General features: G+C 44.0%; 1 protein-coding gene across 11 annotated transcripts in view; it reads right to left on the bottom strand.

The window, feature by feature from the left end:
- Positions 1 to 18,787, bottom strand: part of PRDM2 (PR/SET domain 2) — a 118,874-nt gene that overhangs the window by 24,147 nt on the left and 75,940 nt on the right. For 7 of the 11 annotated variants that reach the window (XM_032300456.1, XM_032300461.1, XM_032300454.1 and 4 more), the window contains one exon: positions 12,318 to 16,728. The exons of 1 other annotated variant lie outside the window; for it this stretch is intronic. In XM_032300456.1, coding sequence (XP_032156347.1) covers positions 12,318 to 16,728 — 4,411 coding nt within the window. Of the gene's footprint in view, positions 1 to 1,502; positions 2,452 to 7,237; positions 8,791 to 12,317; positions 16,729 to 18,787 lie in introns of those variants that run through there. 3 more of the 11 variants (XM_032300458.1, XM_032300464.1, XM_032300459.1) reach the window with 2 other exon arrangements.

Genomic DNA, 18,787 nt, shown 5'->3' with positions numbered 1-18,787 from the left:
CTCCTGGCTCCACCTCCTACTGTGCCTCAGTTTCCCCATTTGTAAAATGGCAGAACCTAAAAGTATTCATAGGGTTCTTTTGAAGATTAAATGAGGTAATACAAGGAAAGCCCTTCCTTAACATCATGGCCAGCGAGCACATTACTGGGGAATCACCCTTACATTATTATGGTTTCAGCAAATTGAGGTTATTTGGTTTTCATGGTTTTACAGAGCTAATGAAATGCTTTCTTCTGAACTTACCTTTTAAAAACTGACATTTGGTTTTGGAAATCGAAACCAAGAGAAATAGAAAGTTACAGGGAAAGGTGATAGAATAAGAATGAATCACCTTTTTTCTCACTTTGAATTGAAAACTGATTTCCTGTCTTACAGCTCACTTTTCTTTAGTTCTGATGGGTAGGAGCACCTGCTATAAAAAGGAAGCAGCTCTGGCCTGGCAAAGACACAGCAAAGGCCCCTGGTGTCAGTGGTGGCCAAACCAGGAGTTACAGGCCACTCGAGAGCTTTCTTTCTAGGCAGAGGCAGGAGATAATGAGGGAATGTTCTGGCTACTGCAACGCACGCTGTCATGAAATCTTATACATGCAGGCCAGGCTCAACTCCTCATCAGATTCAAACTGAGATTAGAGAGGACATCATTCAATCATAACAATGATGCCGACAGCAGCTGATGTGGACAGCACTCGCTAGGGTGGACATCATCTGTGGCCCTTACAGGCTCCTCCAAGTCTTTGTGGCAATCCTTTGTGGTCAGATTGATTTTCCCCATTTCACAGACAGGAAAACTGGGACTCAGAGAGGCTGAGTAGCTTGCACAGGTTAAGCTTATGGAACCATACATGATAAAGCCACAATTCAAATATTTTATTCATTCAACAAATATTTATTGAGCAACTACTACATGCCAGGCTCCGTTATTTTAACAGATGCTGGGAATGCAGCAGTGAAGAAAAAGTTCCTGCCTGGGTAGAACTCTCATCCAAGAAGGGAGAGACCATAGAGCAAACAAACCTCACGAGTCCCCAACAGAAAGTACGGAAGGCTTGAGGGTCTTCAACAGTGAAGCACAACAAGAAGAGGGATAAGGGACCGGGCAGTGCGGCAGATCGGTGGTCAGGAAAGGCTTCTTGGAGGAGGTGCCAGCTGATCAGACTTCCAGGTCCAGAGCTGATGCCCTTACCTACATTCCGCTGCCTGTCATGAAATCACAGTAGAACCTCAACCCAGGCTAGTGCTGGCCTGCGCCTCACCATCTCTTTTTGTGGAATGCAAGTGGCCTTCGGGAAATTCTGAACTTTGTATTTCCATTCTTATGTAATCACGGCAGGCCAGGCTAAACTGAAGCTCTGTCTCGACTTGCATTGCTACCACAAGGGGCCCTGGTCTCAGACGGAGAAAGGCTCCAGGATCCCAGGAGAATGCACGTCCAGAGCCCAGGTACCAAGCTTGCCCAACATGCAGCCCAACACAAATTCATAAACTTTCTGAAAACATTAAAGTTTTTTTGCGTTTTTTTTTTTTAGCTCATTAGCTATCGTCAGTGTTACTGTATGTTGTGCATGGCCTAAGATAATTTTTCCATCGTGGGTCAAAGAAGCCAAAAGATTGGGCGTCCCTGCTCTCTACTCTCCATGAGCTGTGGCTCAACCGCTCTGCACTTGCCTAGGCCGAGAATAGATCATTCTAGGAGCCTTCAGGAGTGTTCTAAAAATTCTCACAAAAGCTCTAGCCTCACTGAAGGATAGAACCACCCACTCATGAAATGAATAGAAACATGTTTCTCAGTTTCCACGAAGGACTTTCTCTTTCAGGGCTTTTGAGAAGTGAGTCGTTTCTGCAACAGCCTCTCCAAGTTCTTCCGTGATCACCATCATCCAAGTTCACCACATGCTGCCCGTTTCCACCCAGAGCGGGCTACTAAACCTGGAGGTTTCCTCAGCGGTGCCTCCCTAGGTCTGTTTTTGTGAGGACTTGAGCACCTGATGCTGGTTAAGTGTCCGTAGTCACCACCAGGCCACCACAGCCATCGGCCACTGGATCCTCACTGGGAACACGTGCCGCCTCCTCTAATGTGCACGGCACATGGCAGGTAGGCGGCAGAGAGCTTCACTGCAGACCAGGAAGCTGGCACTCTGCCAGCAGTGTGCCCTGCCTCTCAGTAACTAACAGTATCCAGGTAAGGAACACCCAGATGGGTAGGCATTCAATGCCCATGTTTTTCTTGCGGTCCTACACACAGTCTGCACAACAAAACTCCTCTCTGGCCATCAGCATGTCATGTAGGGGACACAACAGGTACATTCAAGTCTCTCTAAAACCCAAGGGCAGTTGGGTTTTAGTTGGAGTTGAACTTAGCTCTGGAATCAGATGGCTGGGTTTGGGGTCCCCACTTGTAGCTGTGGAACATAATTCAAGTGATGTTGCCTCTCTCAGACTTGGTTCATCTATCTGTAAATGAGAATAGCATCTCTGTCAGGTGGTGGGAGAGCGCAAAATATAAAGCACTCAGAAAAGCGTCCCATGCGTTGAAAAGGCCATTGACACTCCAGGCACATCCTCAACTCCCTCCATGGTGGTTAGCTACACGCCAAGGGTCCTCTTAAGAGTCCGAGGACAGTGTCCTTCAGATCTATAGCCCGACACCTTGATGATCCAGATGGGCTGTAGAAAGATGTTTTCTGAACGGCTAACTGAATCACAACAGGAGAATGTGCCTGAATTCACAAGTCCAATAATAGCTTGGAAATAGAAGCCATCTGAAAGTGTTCTAAACTCTAGCTGGGTTGGCAAGGATTGGATGTGATTATAAAAAGCAAGTGAGAAGAGAATGTTACTGCAAGGAAAACTGAATCCATGAGTTTTAAATAACTTCATTCCAGTAAAAAAATATTACATGGATTTTGGGGCAATAATACTAAGACAAATTCAACTGCTGTATATTGAAATTGCTTTGAAGTTTAAAAATTTAAATTGCCACCACTGTCTCCTAAGGCCTGAATGCCCTTTCGTAAACTTACCTGGGCAACAAATTCCAGGTCTTTTATTTTAAAAGTGAGTCCTATTTCAAATGTACATTTAGATTTAATGCTAAGATTCAGTAGATATCCAAGTAGGATTCCATATTACGTCATAGGCTCCTGTTCGTTAAAACATGGGTAAGGAAATATTCTTAGCTTAAATCAGTTCTGAATCAGAACATAAACTGGACTTTAAAATCCACCTGTAGCTTTCTGTGGTTGCTGAAATGACACTCCAGTTCTCTCTCCCCTCACGAAGCAACTCAGCTGGCACCGATGAAAGGATGCTCAGAAACATGGCTTCTTCTGCTGACTTCCTGCCATGGTTTATTAGTTGGACATAGGAAGGCACATTTAGGCGCCAATGTCTTCCATAAAACGTTGATGTTCTCTAGAATGTCCACCTAAATTTCTATTTTAAAAAAGAGCTGAAAGGAAATCCAGCTGGCAGACGGGAGGTAGGAATGCAAGCATGTACAAACCTTATTACCCACAACAGGTCGACAAGTTTATTCTAATCAAAGTATTTCTGGTGCCTTTTAATGACTCACAATTGGATGTAATTTCTGCAACTGCAAGTAATTTAGAGTCATGATGGTTTTCTCAATTCTTATTCTTAATCCAGAAAACTAAATGAAACCTATATACACCCCCTCCAGGTTCTAATTCTAAACTTTAAAAGTAACGTTTGGGTAGAAAGCAAATACCTCTTTGTTTTGCATGTAACAAACACACTGTTTGGTGAAGTGGGGAGACATCCTAGACCAACTTTCTTTTTGGGTTCATGCCCAGCAGGTCAAGGTTCTCTGCTGTTATCTGAGGAGATGCCTGATCATCCCAGGACCTTTAGAATCATCTCCAAAATCAAAGGGTATTACTATAATGAGCTTGGCTTCTGGTAAACAGTCACATTGCTGTTGGTGAAGCAGATGGCTCTATACAGCCAGCTTGATGGACCTGATCTGATTGGTCTGTGATAGGGGTAACGTATTCCACAGTGAGGGGGAAACTAAAGGCAAATCGCTCCGGGAGCAACTCCTAATAGTGTCTCACTGCACCGGGAAGATCTCCTTGCCCACAAATGACTGTTCTACTTGCTCACTAATGCTGGAAAAGCTTTTATGGAGAAAGTATTGTGGCCTGTTTTCTACATTTAGAAGAAATAAATTTTTATTTTTTAAAAAAACCTACCTATAAAAATGGACTACAGTGTAGCTTGGAGTTCAAATCCCAACTTGCCACCTTGGGAGTTGTGTGCCCTTGGAACAAAGTCCTTTTCCCCAAATCTGTTTCTCCATTGGTAAGTGGCACCAACCGCAGGCTGTCATTGCCAAGACTTGTTTTGTAGATGCTCAGTGAAGTACCCAGCACACAGCAAGTGTTGGAAAGCCACACTGAATCCACTGTAAAGTGTTAGGTCATTTCCATGACCACTCAGAGGAAGCAGCACAAGGGCAGAAGGTGGGGAGGGAGAAAGTGGCGTGACCCTGTGTAGGTGGCAGCAAAGATTGGCCCTGGGGCCTCAGGGCTGCAGCACAGATCTGTGGCACCATCAAGAAGCAGTTTTGCACTTTTTTCCCTACGTGGCACCCACTCAAACCTCAAACCTTCTTCAACTTCTATTTTGACATTAGATGTTTTGTCTAAAATCTTAATGGTCACATGAATGTCATCATTCCCACCCATCTGGACCTTTATTCCTTTTATCCCATGATACTGTGTATTCAAGGTCCTGCTTATGAGGCAAACCCTTCAGGAAAGGTCAAGCCCCCAGAAGGGCAGGGCCCAATGGGGCTTGGGCCTTGGAATCAACATAAGCCAGAAAGAAGGTACACAATAGGCCTGTGGTGCCCTCACCCTCAAGGCCTACCACCTCTTCTTCACACCAAGTGCACACGGCTTCAGAATAACCCTGATGCCTCAACCCCAGATGCAGGCCTGCCCAGCCTTAGGAAGAATGGGAAAACAGCAGCGCCCACTTTGCAGGCTTGTAAGGAGCACATCAGGCACTGCAAGGCCTAAAGAACACACAGTCCTGTAGCAACTGAGAGCCACGCTTAGGTTATTTTTCCCATATTAAATCCAGAAATTATCCTGTGCCTTGAATTTACCTGGGGTCCTTAAAGTACATATTACCCAGGCAGGCCCCAGCCCTAAATGGACTAATTGGAAAGTCCACTTGTAGGGCCTTGGAACTAGTGGTTTTGACCAGCTCCCCAGGTGAAGTGTGGAACCCATGGTGTTGGAGGGCAGGGCTTGCGGCTCCCCGTTTTGTTAAGTCTAGCAAACTGGCCTGTCCACACCTCCAAGGCCCTGGAACATCCGCTCAGTAGCAGTTCCAATAGCAGTGCTTTACCAGAACCTTCACCAAGGCTGCCTGAGGTGGCAGCTGCAGGGGTGGTGCCATCAGACGGGACAGAGGCCACGGCGGCTGGGCCTATAAAGGCTGATGGGGAACGACAAGCTATTTTCTGTAACTATCAGCCTCGTTTTTGAAGCACTTGAAATGTGGCCTTTATATCCGAGTCAACGCTTTTCTCATCTGCCTGTGCTCTAATCCACTTTCAAGGTAAATTGCCCTTTATGATTCTTTTTATGGATTTAAGTCAATATATTCAAAGCGAGGTTCAATATCAAATCAAAATCCACATGAATAAAATATCAAATGCATTAAGTGAGCTATAATTTTAGTAGAGTCATTTTAAGTATTAAAAGCCTGCGGTCATCTAGAGATTGGCACTCAGATATTAAGCTAGAAGCATCTCCTTGACCACCTAGCCTTTGGGGAATTGTGACAGCGAGGTGTGGAATATGAAATATAAAATGGGGGAAAAAGCCACTATGAAAAAATAAGCCCCATATAGGTCAGGATTTTTGTCCATTTTGTTCAGTGCTGTATCCTTAAGCACCTAGAACACAGCCAGGCATACACTAAGTACTCAATGAATTAAGTTGATCTTATAAAGTACTTTTAACAGCCAAGTTAAGACAGCCAGCCTAGCACGGCATTCACTAGAAGCACTACCAAATGTGTCAATGGTAACAGGGACAGAAGGCTTTAATTAGCTTTTCGTTTTTAAAGAAAATGTTTTTATCTATAATAAAGGAGCCAACACAACCCGAACAGGGCAGCTTCTCCCTTGGAGAGACGAGTATGACGTGGCTCCTTGGTGACTCCTCCAGTAACCATCCGGGTCCCTGTCACGTTCCAGGTGCTGCTGGCAGGGCCGGGGATACTGTCGAGACCTAGCCATTGCCCCACCCTTTTAGTCCAGTGCTTGTGTCTGACAGCATCTGGAACCAGGAAAAAGATCTCCTAGAAGGAGCACTCAGGAACCAGCCAGGCCACTACTCTGCACAATTTGCAGATTGGGAACTGTGATCCAGAACGTAAAAGAACTCGCCCAAGGCTAAAACACCGAAGACAAAGCCATTGAGGGCACTTGTTGGAGGCCTGTTTACTTCTGAAGGCGCAGGGAAGGGATGAACGGAGGCAGATGGGTTAGGATGGAAACCCAATTCTCCCCCAAGACCTTGCTCTTTCTCACAATGTTAACTCCTCACAGGGCACTGCTGTATATTCAGTACTCATCTGTTTAAAACTACTATTATTGAAGACCACTTCCAGATTCCTACCAACCTCTCTCCTCCGTGTCTAAGGGAGGAATGTCATATGCCAGAGTCTGGCCAAGGGAGGCTGGCTATCCCTTCGCCACCATTCCCCGAAAAGGAGTGACAGACAGATGTGGTTACCAAAGTGCTATGATGATGAACTACAGGAAACCGCTTATGGTCAGCCATTTTTAATTTTAAAAAGCCCCAGCAATTTCATATAAACTGAGTATGTCACAACTTTTTGGTTTCATTCTTTGGAGATCCATAGAAATAAACATCAATCCACAAACTAGAATAAACTGTCAGGAAGCACAGAGGATGCTACACCCCAACAATGAAATTATTTTATATTTTACTCTTACCCAAGTGAGTTCACAAGGTACTTCTCGGCACTGTTGTCTGACTACATGGCCACCCTCTACAGAGAATTCCAACTGGAATAAGCACATATTCAGTTACCGTCAAATAGAAACAAGTGAACAGATGCCAGGTGAGCTGAGTAGATGCCGCACTTGCAGAGTGCGGGCTTTCAACAGTCCTCCACACACCCTGTTCTCCCCCCTAACTGCTCCCAATTATGTACAAAATGCAGTCCTTTCACAGATGTTTACAAAGTTTTTTATTGGTTACAGTGATATAAAATGCATTAAATTCTCCCCTAGTTATTAAGTGTTTGCAGCAACAGCACAAAAAATCTTTTTTTAAACACATCTGACAAGCCCCAATGATTTCAATGCTGGGAGGGAAAAACAGCAAACACCACTCTTGTCTATCTATCACGAATCTCTCTCTGTCTCAAGGCTACATTGGTTAAAATCAACGGACAACCCTTTTTTGTATGTCAAATTGTAAATTTTAATGTTTCATTAGAATAGTCTTTTATAGCACTCTCCAAAAAGAAGCAATAAAATAACTAACAGCAAACTTCAGTACAGGAGCACTCTCCGGGTTAACAACGCCAACAAAAAAAAGTGAAATGTAAATCACATATAATACAATTGAAGCGTCCAAAACAATTTAAATAATTTTAAATATTTTATTTTTAAACTGCTACAAATGCTTTATACAATATTTCAACATAAAGTCCCCATAACAGAAATGTAACAAAATGGGAATGATAGTGGAAGGATTAAAGTGGCACAAATTCACCAAACAAATATTAAACTACAAATTTTTAAGAGGTAGATTACTTTTGAAGTTGAGAACAAAAAAACAGTATGAATAAAACCTAGCCGTTTTCCACCAACTCAGTCATTAATTTAGAGGGAGGCATAAAAATGCAAGGAGAAATGGTATTAATATACTTAAAGAAGAGGCCAATTTGTTTTTAATCTCTATCAGAGATGGAAGTGTAAAACCTGGTATGCAAATTCATTTATACTTACATGCAGACATACATCTATGCAGGCCTGGGATGCACCTGTGCATTGATATATTGCTACACAGTCTCTGATAATAGTTATAAATTAGTGCCAGATAAGAATCTGAGAGGATAATGTCCATTCGGATATACAAACACAACACCAGAATAGGCATTAAAAAAGAGTCCATATCCAAACTGGTTTCCTCTCCATTATGCTGGCAATCTACTTGTGATTTAAAAAAACAAAAAAACCCAAAAAATACCAGGGTAAGAGATCAGCTAAATGCCTCTCTCTGTCTACAATTAATTTAAAAGAAAGGCATCAAGAGCTGATTATGTGACCAAAACGTTTTAAATGAGTGCATCCAAATTTGTCATCCCTGAAACCTACAACAAACTACTGCTAAAACAGAGAACTTGCTTTGCAAGGTTAGGTTCAAATCATTCCTTTCTCTGCTACATGCCAAAAATAAGGGCCATGCTCAGATCTGAGGTACCAGTCCCGTGACGAGGCGCCAGTTCATCTGGCCTGTCTTACAGTGCCCTTCTCTTTGGATCTCAATCACCCAGGAGCCCAGCATGCGCGTTGGGCCCCACCGAAGCAGCAGATGCCTGACTCTAAGCCTGCCGGCAATCAGTTGTATGTTAGGATTTTTGAGTCAGCTTCAACTGGTCTTGCAAGCTTGGTAGATTTCGTATCCTTTGCCGTAGTGCTTATCCTAAGTTGAGCATGCAATACCTTTTAGTCAATTAAGGTTTGTTTTGTTTTGGGGGCTTTTCTACAGGAAGTTCCTAGAAAATAAGAAAACTGAAGATAAATGACAACATAACATAACCTTACATGAATTGCCCATGTTAAAGAAAAAGGTGAACAGACCATAAGACAAATGTTATTCAGACACCAACACATAAATGACTGAAGGCATTTAGGAAGGAGCATCCTACTCAGAAGACATACCCTGCAAGGAACTACACGAATTTCCAAGGGGTACAGCAGAGATGGAGACGTGAGAAATGAGCACTTTATTTTTTTAATCAATTCATGGTAAAAGAAAAAACTTGCATTTCATTTTGCTTCTCTACCTTTAAGTTTTCTTGACTGGCTGCAATGGGAACTCGGTTCGAAAAGGAAAAAGTGGCTCTAAAAGGAGCGTTAAAGAACATACCACCACCTTGGGGTTTACCAAGGTGAAAGGTTTTAGGAAGTGAGTAGAGAATATACCTCTTTCCTTCCCTTTCTGCTTTATGGGAGCCCTTGGAAATGAACCCTTAGCAACAGATTTAAACTTAGCACTACAGAAAGCCACAGTGCGGGGTTGGGGTGGATCACTGTATTAAGAGCTGCAGCAGGAGAGCCTGAATGACAGTGGCATGGCTGGTTGCCTGTGTTTTGTCCTAAGAAAAATGTTTGGAGCACATGGCTTTTTTACACCCTGTCTGGCACTATGGCTTGTGTTCCAGAAAATGACCCTCAGTGTTTAGTAGAAAACTCATGGGAAAAATCACATGGCTGACTGCAAGCATATACTTGAAAAACTGTGGAATCCTAAAGTGGCATTCAAATGTAAAATATCTGAGTATTGAAAACTAGCTCCTAATCACAATCTGTTGTAAGGAAATACACAGGACAAGGATGTGCTTGCCTGTTTTGTAGTAAGTCCCTGCCTACCCAATGTAAGTAAAGCAGGCTGCAAACAGAGTCAAAGTGAGTATTCCTCAACATACAATAGATGTGATGATTCCTCGGGTTAGGAATCCTCCCTACACAAAATTTAGAAGTAGAACTATACTTAAACAGGAAGACGACTGTAGTTCAAACAACTCCTTATCAGTGCAATACAACAAATATGCACTGAGGACGAGGCCTGCTTCTGTAACAGCCCTGGGCAGGACGTATAATGACAATCATCACATTCCCCAGGTCTGAGTTTAGGAATCCCAGTTTTGTACTAAATTCACTACAAAGTACTAAGACCAAAACAAATACTTGGAAGAAACGTCCACTTTTGTGTCCAGATAGTCAAACTAAATCTTGATGAGCATCTGTCTTCCAATTCCCTAGAACACTTCACAGGTTTATGGCCACTTGGTAAGTGGACCCCTGGATCACATTCCTGACCTGTAGATGTGTCTGTCCACAGCACAGTTCCAGCACTTCACACAGAGGAGGAAGAATTGCCACCAATGCCTGTCATTACTGTCTACAGTTAGAACAATACCAATGTTTTCTTTCTTATCTGATTCTTCTGTGCTTCCTTTTAGGCCAAATGTCAACTCCAGCAAGGTAACCCTCTGTTAATTATCAAACAAAGCAAAATAATGACAATTAACTGGAGCAAAGAAGAGACAGAATTTTTAAGGCACGTTTGTAGCCTTAAGGGTTCTTTAAAAGACACTGCGTAGAGGCTATTTGAATGAACTTCATAAATCTATAGTCACCCTGACAGCTTTTCCTTACAGAACGCAATTTTTTCAAATCTACTTTAACCTTGAACTGTGTAAGTAGGACCCAGTACAAAACAAGTGTTTCTTTTAGATAATACTGAAAACAAAAAGGGATAGAAACAGTGTACACCCTAAAGCATCAACCACCTGGGAGGCATTTTATAGTACAATCTGTGAAAATGAAGGCACATAGTGGTTGCTGAAGACATAAGCAACTTGAAAAGGACTCAATTTGATCATGTCCTGTTGGTGCAGCACCTCCAGAACAGACTAAGTGCAAACAGGTGCACAATTCAATGACTAAAGGCAAGCAGCTTTGACAGCTGAAAACATAGGTGCTTATTTTCACCAGCACTAACCTCCAAGATGCTGCCTATGCATGCGCTGTGGTCAGAGACCGATCATTGGTCAGACCTATAGCAACTAAATACTTAAAACATTTATGAAGTAGCTTTCTAAAAATCTGAACCATTAATCCTACAGTAAATCATTCAAATCAGCCTTGGCTAATGAGTCTTCTCTCTTTAGCTGTGATTTAAGGCAAGCCAGCATTAAAAATTCTACCTGATTAATTATGCAGGGCTAATGGCACGCGTGTCCTCATGACCTCTCCAAAACGGCAGTCACGCCCACACTTATCCCTAATTCTGCTTGCTTAAAACACCAGAGAATTTTCAGACACCAAAGCTATAGCCATGGAACCCTAGAGTCAGGTCAGGTGGCATACTCCGAAAAGACAGGATTTAAAAGTATTCTGTAGAAATGCTATCTGATAAGAGTAATTTCACACGAGACTGACCTATAGGCATTATTCAGAAATAGCAAGAATTCCAAGAATGCACAACCACTTTGGAAAAGGAGAAAGTGAGAATCCAATATTATCAATTTACCACTGTCATCTCTCTTCATCTGTCACTGAGAACAGTTCTTAACATAGGAAGCACGTGCAATAAAGCAGTAAGGTCACTTCAAATCTAGGACGAATCCTTCCATTATGACCAGGGACACAAAGGCATTGACAAATAAGGCTGGGTATCACACAGGCCTGAAAGAGCCACAAGGGTCTTGTCCAGAGTTCCCAGCACGTCTCTCCTACTCTGCCTCCCATCCAGAACCTGACTTGTTTACTGTCCTATGGCTGAGCTCAGGAGGTGGGGAACAGGGAATAAGGCCTTTTAAAGGACTATGTTTTGTTTTTACCAATGCAACAATTTATTTTATATATATATATATATAAAGAGATGCGGTTTCGCCACGTTGGCCAGGCTGGTCTTGAACTCCTGACCTCAGGTGATCCACCCGCCTTGGCCTCCCAAAGTGCTGGGACTACAGGCATAAGCCACCGCGCCCGGCCTAAACTGTTAAAATTTAAACACTGGCAATGAAAAAGTCTCAGTTACTATATCTATATTGAAGTCACAGAAATATTAAACAAGACTGTAACATGGTCTTCTAATGAACTTGTGACCCATCTTCACCTAAGAAATGATCTATGATCAGGAAATAAGACACATGACACTGAGCTATTACCCAAGATATGAAGGAAGTTTGAGAGGATTTCATCTTTTCTTACAGAGTACTTTTGAGAGCTTTTCTATAGTTTTAAATTCAAGTACACCAGGCCACATTAAAGAAGTGGCACCACTTTGTCAGTCCTAAGTCTGAAATTAAAACTATTTATTCATCTCTAAGGCATCCAAAGCTGTGACCCCTCATGCCTGTAACTTATGCAACAGCTATTTCCTTTAAGTGTTTAGGTCAAAATTTTACAGGAAAAGAAAAAAAAAAAAAAAAGCAACAAGAAACCAAAAAACAGCCGTAGGCAAGGATACTGCCGCCTTCCTGGCCCTTCCCTCCCACCAGCTCGAGCTCACCTGAAGTCCTTCAGCTCCTGCTTGGCGCTGCCGTCCTCTCTCTTGCTCTCACTCGAGTCAGCAGCGGCTGCCAGCTGAAGGCTTCGGGTGACTGGCCCCCCACTCCGCTCTCTAGATTTTATATTGAACCGGTCTGTTCTTTTCTTACTCGCCAAGGCTGATTTGCTTTGTAAAACAGCTTTGCTTTTCTGTACCCTCACGTGCAGGCTCCGCGATGTTTTGCTGGAAAGCTGAGCAGAATGATTCTTGGCCACAGCTTTGGGTTTTTTCCCCTCAACATGAGTTATTTTGGCCATTCTTATCGGGCTGGAGTTCCTTAAAGAGGAGGAGCTTGGTTTTTTGGATTTCACTGAAGCTGCAAACTTGACATTCTGCTTGGACCTGAAGGATGAGGAGGGGAGCGGGACTTGGGTGGGGCCTGAGCTGCGGGCTCTGGTCTTGCCCAAAGGAGTCTGCGTGCTTTGCATTTTAATCTCCGCATCCGCTGTCCGTCTGCGGTGGTTGCTGTTGTTTTTGTCACTACCTGCAGGTGATGAGTGTCCACCTTTCTTAGATGAATGAGAAACTTTTTTTTTGGGAGGAGAAAGGGGTTTTTTGGGACAGCTGAAAGCAGCATGTTTATTCAGGCTTCCAATGTAAGTGAACTCTCGATTACAGTAAGGGCAGATGTGAGAGGATGACTCACAAGCATTTTTCAAGTCAGCCTTCTGCTTTGCAGATTTGTTTTTCTGAAGGATTGCTTTCTGTACAAGCTGATTTTTTTTCTTCAATGCATTTAATTTGAGTTTATTCGACGACATTTTGCTGAGCTCAACACTAAAGTTTAGCCTTTTGGGCTGTCCCATTCGTCGGAAGGCATTTTTCCCAGAGTTATCTAAAACCACCACGCCATTTTTGGGTTGCACAGTTTGTTTTAACGGTACCGGATTTTTCTTAGGCGTATATCTCTTCTTGTCACTTGCAGAAGCACACGCCAGGATATGTTTGTGCAGCTCAGGCATGTTGTCGACACCTTTTCCACACTTTGTGCAGCGGATGGCAGTAGTAAAAGTCTGTGGAATATTGTGTGTAGTGAAATTTGTGGCCGTCACACCAATCCCCATGGGGTTTCGGTGATGGTACTGAAATGGAGGTGGTTTAAAGCTTGGGTAATGCTGATTGAGGCCCAGTCGAACATCTGGATCTTTCGTCTTTATTCCAGAAGCCATTATTTTTATAGTCGTGTAAAGCTCTTCGGAGGAATCGTTTAACTCCTCTTCCTCTTTAGAAGTTTCTAAAGGATCTTCTGGCAAGCTCTGCATATGCTCTACATGGGCCTTGCTGGGATCTGTAAAGTTTTGGGGCCTCAGAGTCCCACTTTCAAACTCATGATGTGTGCACACCTTATCTGGGTGGAGATCTCGCTGGTGCTGCTGCAAATTGCACAAGAAAGCAAATTCTTTTTTACAAACAGAACACACAAAGATATTCCCAACTCCGTGAAGCAAGAAGCGATGTTCTGACAAGTCCGTTTTATCCTTAAAGAGCTGCACACAAAATTCACATTTGAAGGGCCATTCTTCAGCATGAATAGATAAATGTTTGGTTAGATCTTTAATGGAAAGAAAAGGTGATTCACAGACATTGCAAACAAAGTTTTTGTTGAATGTTTCCTGAACAACAACATCCTGTTCAGCAGCAGACTGGGGCTCTTCCCTGGGTTTCAGACCTTCATTCTCCAATTCCTCCTGTTTGAAAGACATCATGGGGAGAGAAGCCTCCAGATTATCACCAGAGGAAACAACAGATGATATCGCGGAGAGAGGAGGTGGAGAAGGAGAAGAGGAGGAAGATGAAGAAGAGAACGAAGAGGAGGAAGAAGATGAAGAGGAGGAAGAAGAAAGCGTTGGAGGCCCGGGTGAGGCAGCAGACGTCAGAGGCTCCACGGGAGGAATGGGAGAGGGAGAGGGGGACACTGTTGGGGACAGGATTGGAAGTGGGGACTGTGCGGTGGCATTTGAGAGTGGAGAGGGGCATGGATGTGGAGATGCGCTGGAAGAGGGGGCTGGAAGAGGTACGGTAGGAAGGAGGGGAGGGGGCGGAGTGGCAACAGTTAATACCGGGGGACAGGGTGGAGGGGAGGAGGGATCTGTGGGAATCAAGAGAGGAGGCAGCCGACCAGAAGTAAGTGAGGGTGTCTGCAGGGCAGGTGATGAAGGACAAACATCAGGTGGGGACTCGACAGTAGGGGCAGGGAAACCAGAGTCCGGACCAAGGTCAGGATCTGGCTGAGCTTCTAGGGATTTACAAGGACTTGGGCTCCTAGTCACATCTGCAGGGTTTTCTACAGGTAAATCGATGCCATTATATTCATTGAGAAGAACCTTCTGTAGCATGCAAGTGGTTGGTTTCTTTTTCTTTACAGCACTACAAGTAGGCTGCACTGTATGATTTTCTTTGAATTCCTTGCCTTCTGAATCACTACAAGGCTTTTTATGCACACTGAGATCTAAGACAGATTCCCACTGGACCGGAGTCTTGCCTGTACCCTCAGCCTTCTGTTTGACACCACTGGATAAATCCAATGGCTGCTGGTTGCACACACTGCTAAAAGCAGAACTGGCTGTCCACTCTTTAGACATTTTATATTCATCAAAGCATGGAGGGCTCACAGTTTCTCTCTCATCTCTCCCAGACAAACTCCATGCTGGTGAGTCGCTATGACTGTCTAATTTGGACTTTTTGGAAGTCAGAACTGCATCGGTCCACACTGCTTTCCCATCACTTGGCTTTCCAAAGTCACGAAGGGCAGGGCTGTGCTGTGGGGAACTGGGAGGAGAGCTGGTCCGCCTCTTAAACCTACTTGAGGTCACAGGCAACATTGATGCAGGAGCAGACACACAAACAGGACCTAATTTAGCTATTTCAGTTGCTGAAATCCCCGGAGGAGGAGTTAGTTTATCTTGAGTTTGAAGAAGTTGCTTGAGCTTTGATGACAAATAAACACTTTTCTCTTTATGGAAAGACACTGCCTCCGTTGTTGATATGCTAAGAGGAAGACTTAAGGAGCAGGAGGGGGCCATGGGGTCAGAATCTGTTTCAGCCTTAATTTTGGGCAGTGCAGGTGGACTCGCGGTTCTCCGCTTCTTGGCCTCATTATTTGTGCTGCCTGAAGGTTCTTTAGGAAGATCTTCTGTTACAGAGACCTGTGTGGTCTTTATATTTTGAGTAATTTCCACTGTAACTGGAGTGAGCAGACAATTTATACCATACAAATCGGCCGAAGTGGACTCCATCTCAATCACATCACAGTTACTAGTGCTGTTATTAGTTTGAATTTTACCATCAATATAGTAATTTAAGTTTTCAGAGATATTGCTAGAAATGTCCATGATGTACACGTCATCTGCTTCGCCTTCCTCCTCTGGCTCTGTGCTTGGTACATAGACATTCTGGGTGGCCTGGGCCTGTTCTGCTGGAGGCTGGGGCTCTTCAAGGCTTCCTTTTCGCCGCACACCTTTGGGAATCAGATGGCGCTCGTGAACTCTACGCTGATGCCGTCTCATATTAGTGTGAGTTCCAAAAACCTTTTTACAATATTTGCACGGATGAAGTTCTTTAACTTCCCCATTCTCTTCTACAACAGAAGAATTTACTGTGTCTTGGGAAGGCTTCTCTGAATTTATGATCAGACAGTCTTGCCCAAGATTGGGAGGACTCGATTCATCTTTTGAAGCAACGTTTTCTGCAGGTGCTTTGCCATCAGCCAGGTCCTCTGACTGCTGTAGTGTTAGGCTGGGCTTTCGCTTTAACCCTGCTTCATGGCGCCGCTCATGGCGCCGCCGGTTAATCTGTGTGCCAAAGGCTTTCCCACAGTACTTGCATTTGAAAGCATGATTGACCGTGGATATATGGATATGCATGTGACGCTCAAGCCCTTGTTTGGTTGTAAACTTCCTTTCACAATGCTGACACGGAAACATAAACGCTTCAAATACATCACCATTGGCCTCTTCTTTAGTTCTGGGGATTTGTGCGGCAGATGTTACCTCTGAGGAGTCTTCAAGAGTTTCTTCCGAAATCGTTTTTGGTTCCTCTAATAAATCTTCTGGCTTCTCATCACACCGTATTTCTGGCTCTTTCACAGAACTTTCATTTGGCATGCTGGTTTCTTCTTCCCCCTCTTCTTCCAACTCATCATCATCTTCTTCTTCTTCTTCTTCTTCATCCTCCTCCTCTTCCTCCTCCTCTTCCCCCAAATCGTTCACCTCACAATCCGCTGCTTCTACTCGCTCGTCTGGTTCTGGTTGTGGCTCCCAGGTATGGGCAGGGGTTGCTAGTTCTGGAGGCACCTCCTGACTGGCCACTTCCTGGAGGATGGTCGGCTGCTCAAGTGCTGAGGCCGAAGGCTTCTCTTCCTCTTCTTTAGGACCTAGAAAGCACATGGAAGCAGAAGCATGGAAGTGAAGCCTGGGAAACCAGCTACTTGGTGAACAATTTGTATGATTCAAGTTATTTCTCTTACCACCTAAAACATAAGGGAGATTATGATGAACAGTAAGTTACTTCTACTTTATATACTTCATTGATAGAGTTGGATGGGATATGAATCCATTTCATTCAGCTATTCATTCAACAAGTATTTACAGAGTACCAGCTACATACCAGGCAATATCCCAGGGAGTGAGGATACACACACGAACGCAAAAGACAAGGATGTCCACAAGGAACTGGGATTTTGTGTTTAGCTGCATATACATAACAACTCAGTTTACAGAAAACACAATGTTTAAAATTGTGTTGGAGTAGCCAATACTACATTTTAGGAAAGTAGTTGTAAATTCTAATTTCTCATGATTCTAAACTGAAAAAAAGTTCATTACTAGACATATCACCAGGTTAGATCCTTGGAAGTCTGTCTGGAGTATATGATCCTCTCTCCTTCTTAATTAAACCGTTATATTCAGAGGCTAGAACATTTTCCAGAATCGTGTAATCACAAGTTTTTCAAGCTAGACAATCTTTGGAGATCATCTCTTCTAAGCCTAGCCAAGTTATTAAGAACTCAGGAGCACCACACTGAAGGGAATGGGAATCTGCCGTCACTTCACAGTCTCTAGGCCTAGCCCACCTGAGGTGCTTGGTAGAAGGCGGTCAGGAAAGGACTTGCTTACAAGGTGACAGTGGAGGAGAGACCTGAGGAAAATGAGGCATGCAAATATTGCGGAGGAGGAGCCCTACTGGATAGAGGAACCTGCAAAATGCAAAAGCGCTGAGTTAAAAACATACTAGGTGTGTTCAAAGAACAGCAAAGACGTCAGTTAGGCAAGGTGAGGAAGTTGGGAAAAATAAGGGGAGGAGATGAGACTAGAGATGTAAACAGGGACCTGCTCACACAAGACCCTGGAGGCTGCTGGCCTTTACTCTGAGTGAAACATGGAGCTACCAGCAAGATCTAACAGAAATATACAATCTGACCTGTCATCAAGAGAATCACTCTGGTGACTACAAGGAAGATAGTGAACCCTAGGTGACAAGGGTGGAGGCAGATGGACGAGAGGGGACCCACTGCATCCTCCAGGAGAGGCAGGATGGTGGTACAGGGGTGGCAGTAGGACAGGATTACAGGTGCTCTGGATATATTCTGGTGATGAAACTGACATGCGCCTGCTGATTGGCTGTGGTGAGAGAGAAGAGACAAGGAAGATTCATGCAACTGCAATAATCCTGGTTAACAAAATGTTGAAGATCACAAGAGAAGCAACCATGGTCTGTGTACATGTGCATGTCGTGGGGGAACTAGAGTTTACTTTGGACACGCTGAAGTTTTAAGGTACCTGACTATAGACATCCAAATGAATATATTACGTAGACAGCTTTATATGAATCTGGAACTCAACAAAGAGGCTGGCCTAGAAATTTCAAAGAAATTTCTAGAGAAGGCCAGAGAAGGTATTTAGAGCACTGGACTGGATGAGGTCGCCTGGCAAACGAACGCAGGCAGAACAGGAATTAGAGGACTCTGTCCCAGATGACTCCAAAACTGAGGCAGGAAGAAAGGTATCTGGAGAACCAAGAGAGGGGTGGCCCTTCGGCCAAGTAAAGAAATTGCTTCAAGGAAGAAGTGACCAGCTGTGTCCAGAACTCCTGATGGGTTGGATAAGATGAGGACTGAGAATGGAACATTCCATCTGCCAACGCAGAGGTCTGGTGATTGTAACAGCAAGTGGAGTAGTGGGGACAAATGCCTAACAGAGTTCCTAAGAGAATGGAAGGAGGCAGAAGAGAAAGGGAGCCTGTTAGCAACTCTTTCAATTTTACCTGTAAAGAAAAAGAAATAGGGCCGGGCGCGGTGGCTCAAGCCTGTAATCCCAGCACTTTGGGAGGCCAAGGCGGGTGGATCACGAGGTCAAGAGATCGAGACCATCCTGGTCAACATGGTGAAACCCCGTCTCTACTAAAAATACAAAAAATCAGCTGGGCATGGTGGC

The sequence above is a fragment of the Sapajus apella genome, unplaced genomic scaffold (genome assembly GCF_009761245.1).
Source record: "Sapajus apella isolate SASKATOON/1434 unplaced genomic scaffold, GSC_monkey_1.0 scaffold43, whole genome shotgun sequence".
NCBI classification, from domain to species: domain Eukaryota; kingdom Metazoa; phylum Chordata; class Mammalia; order Primates; family Cebidae; genus Sapajus; species Sapajus apella.
This window is presented reverse-complemented; position numbering and strand designations above follow the sequence as displayed.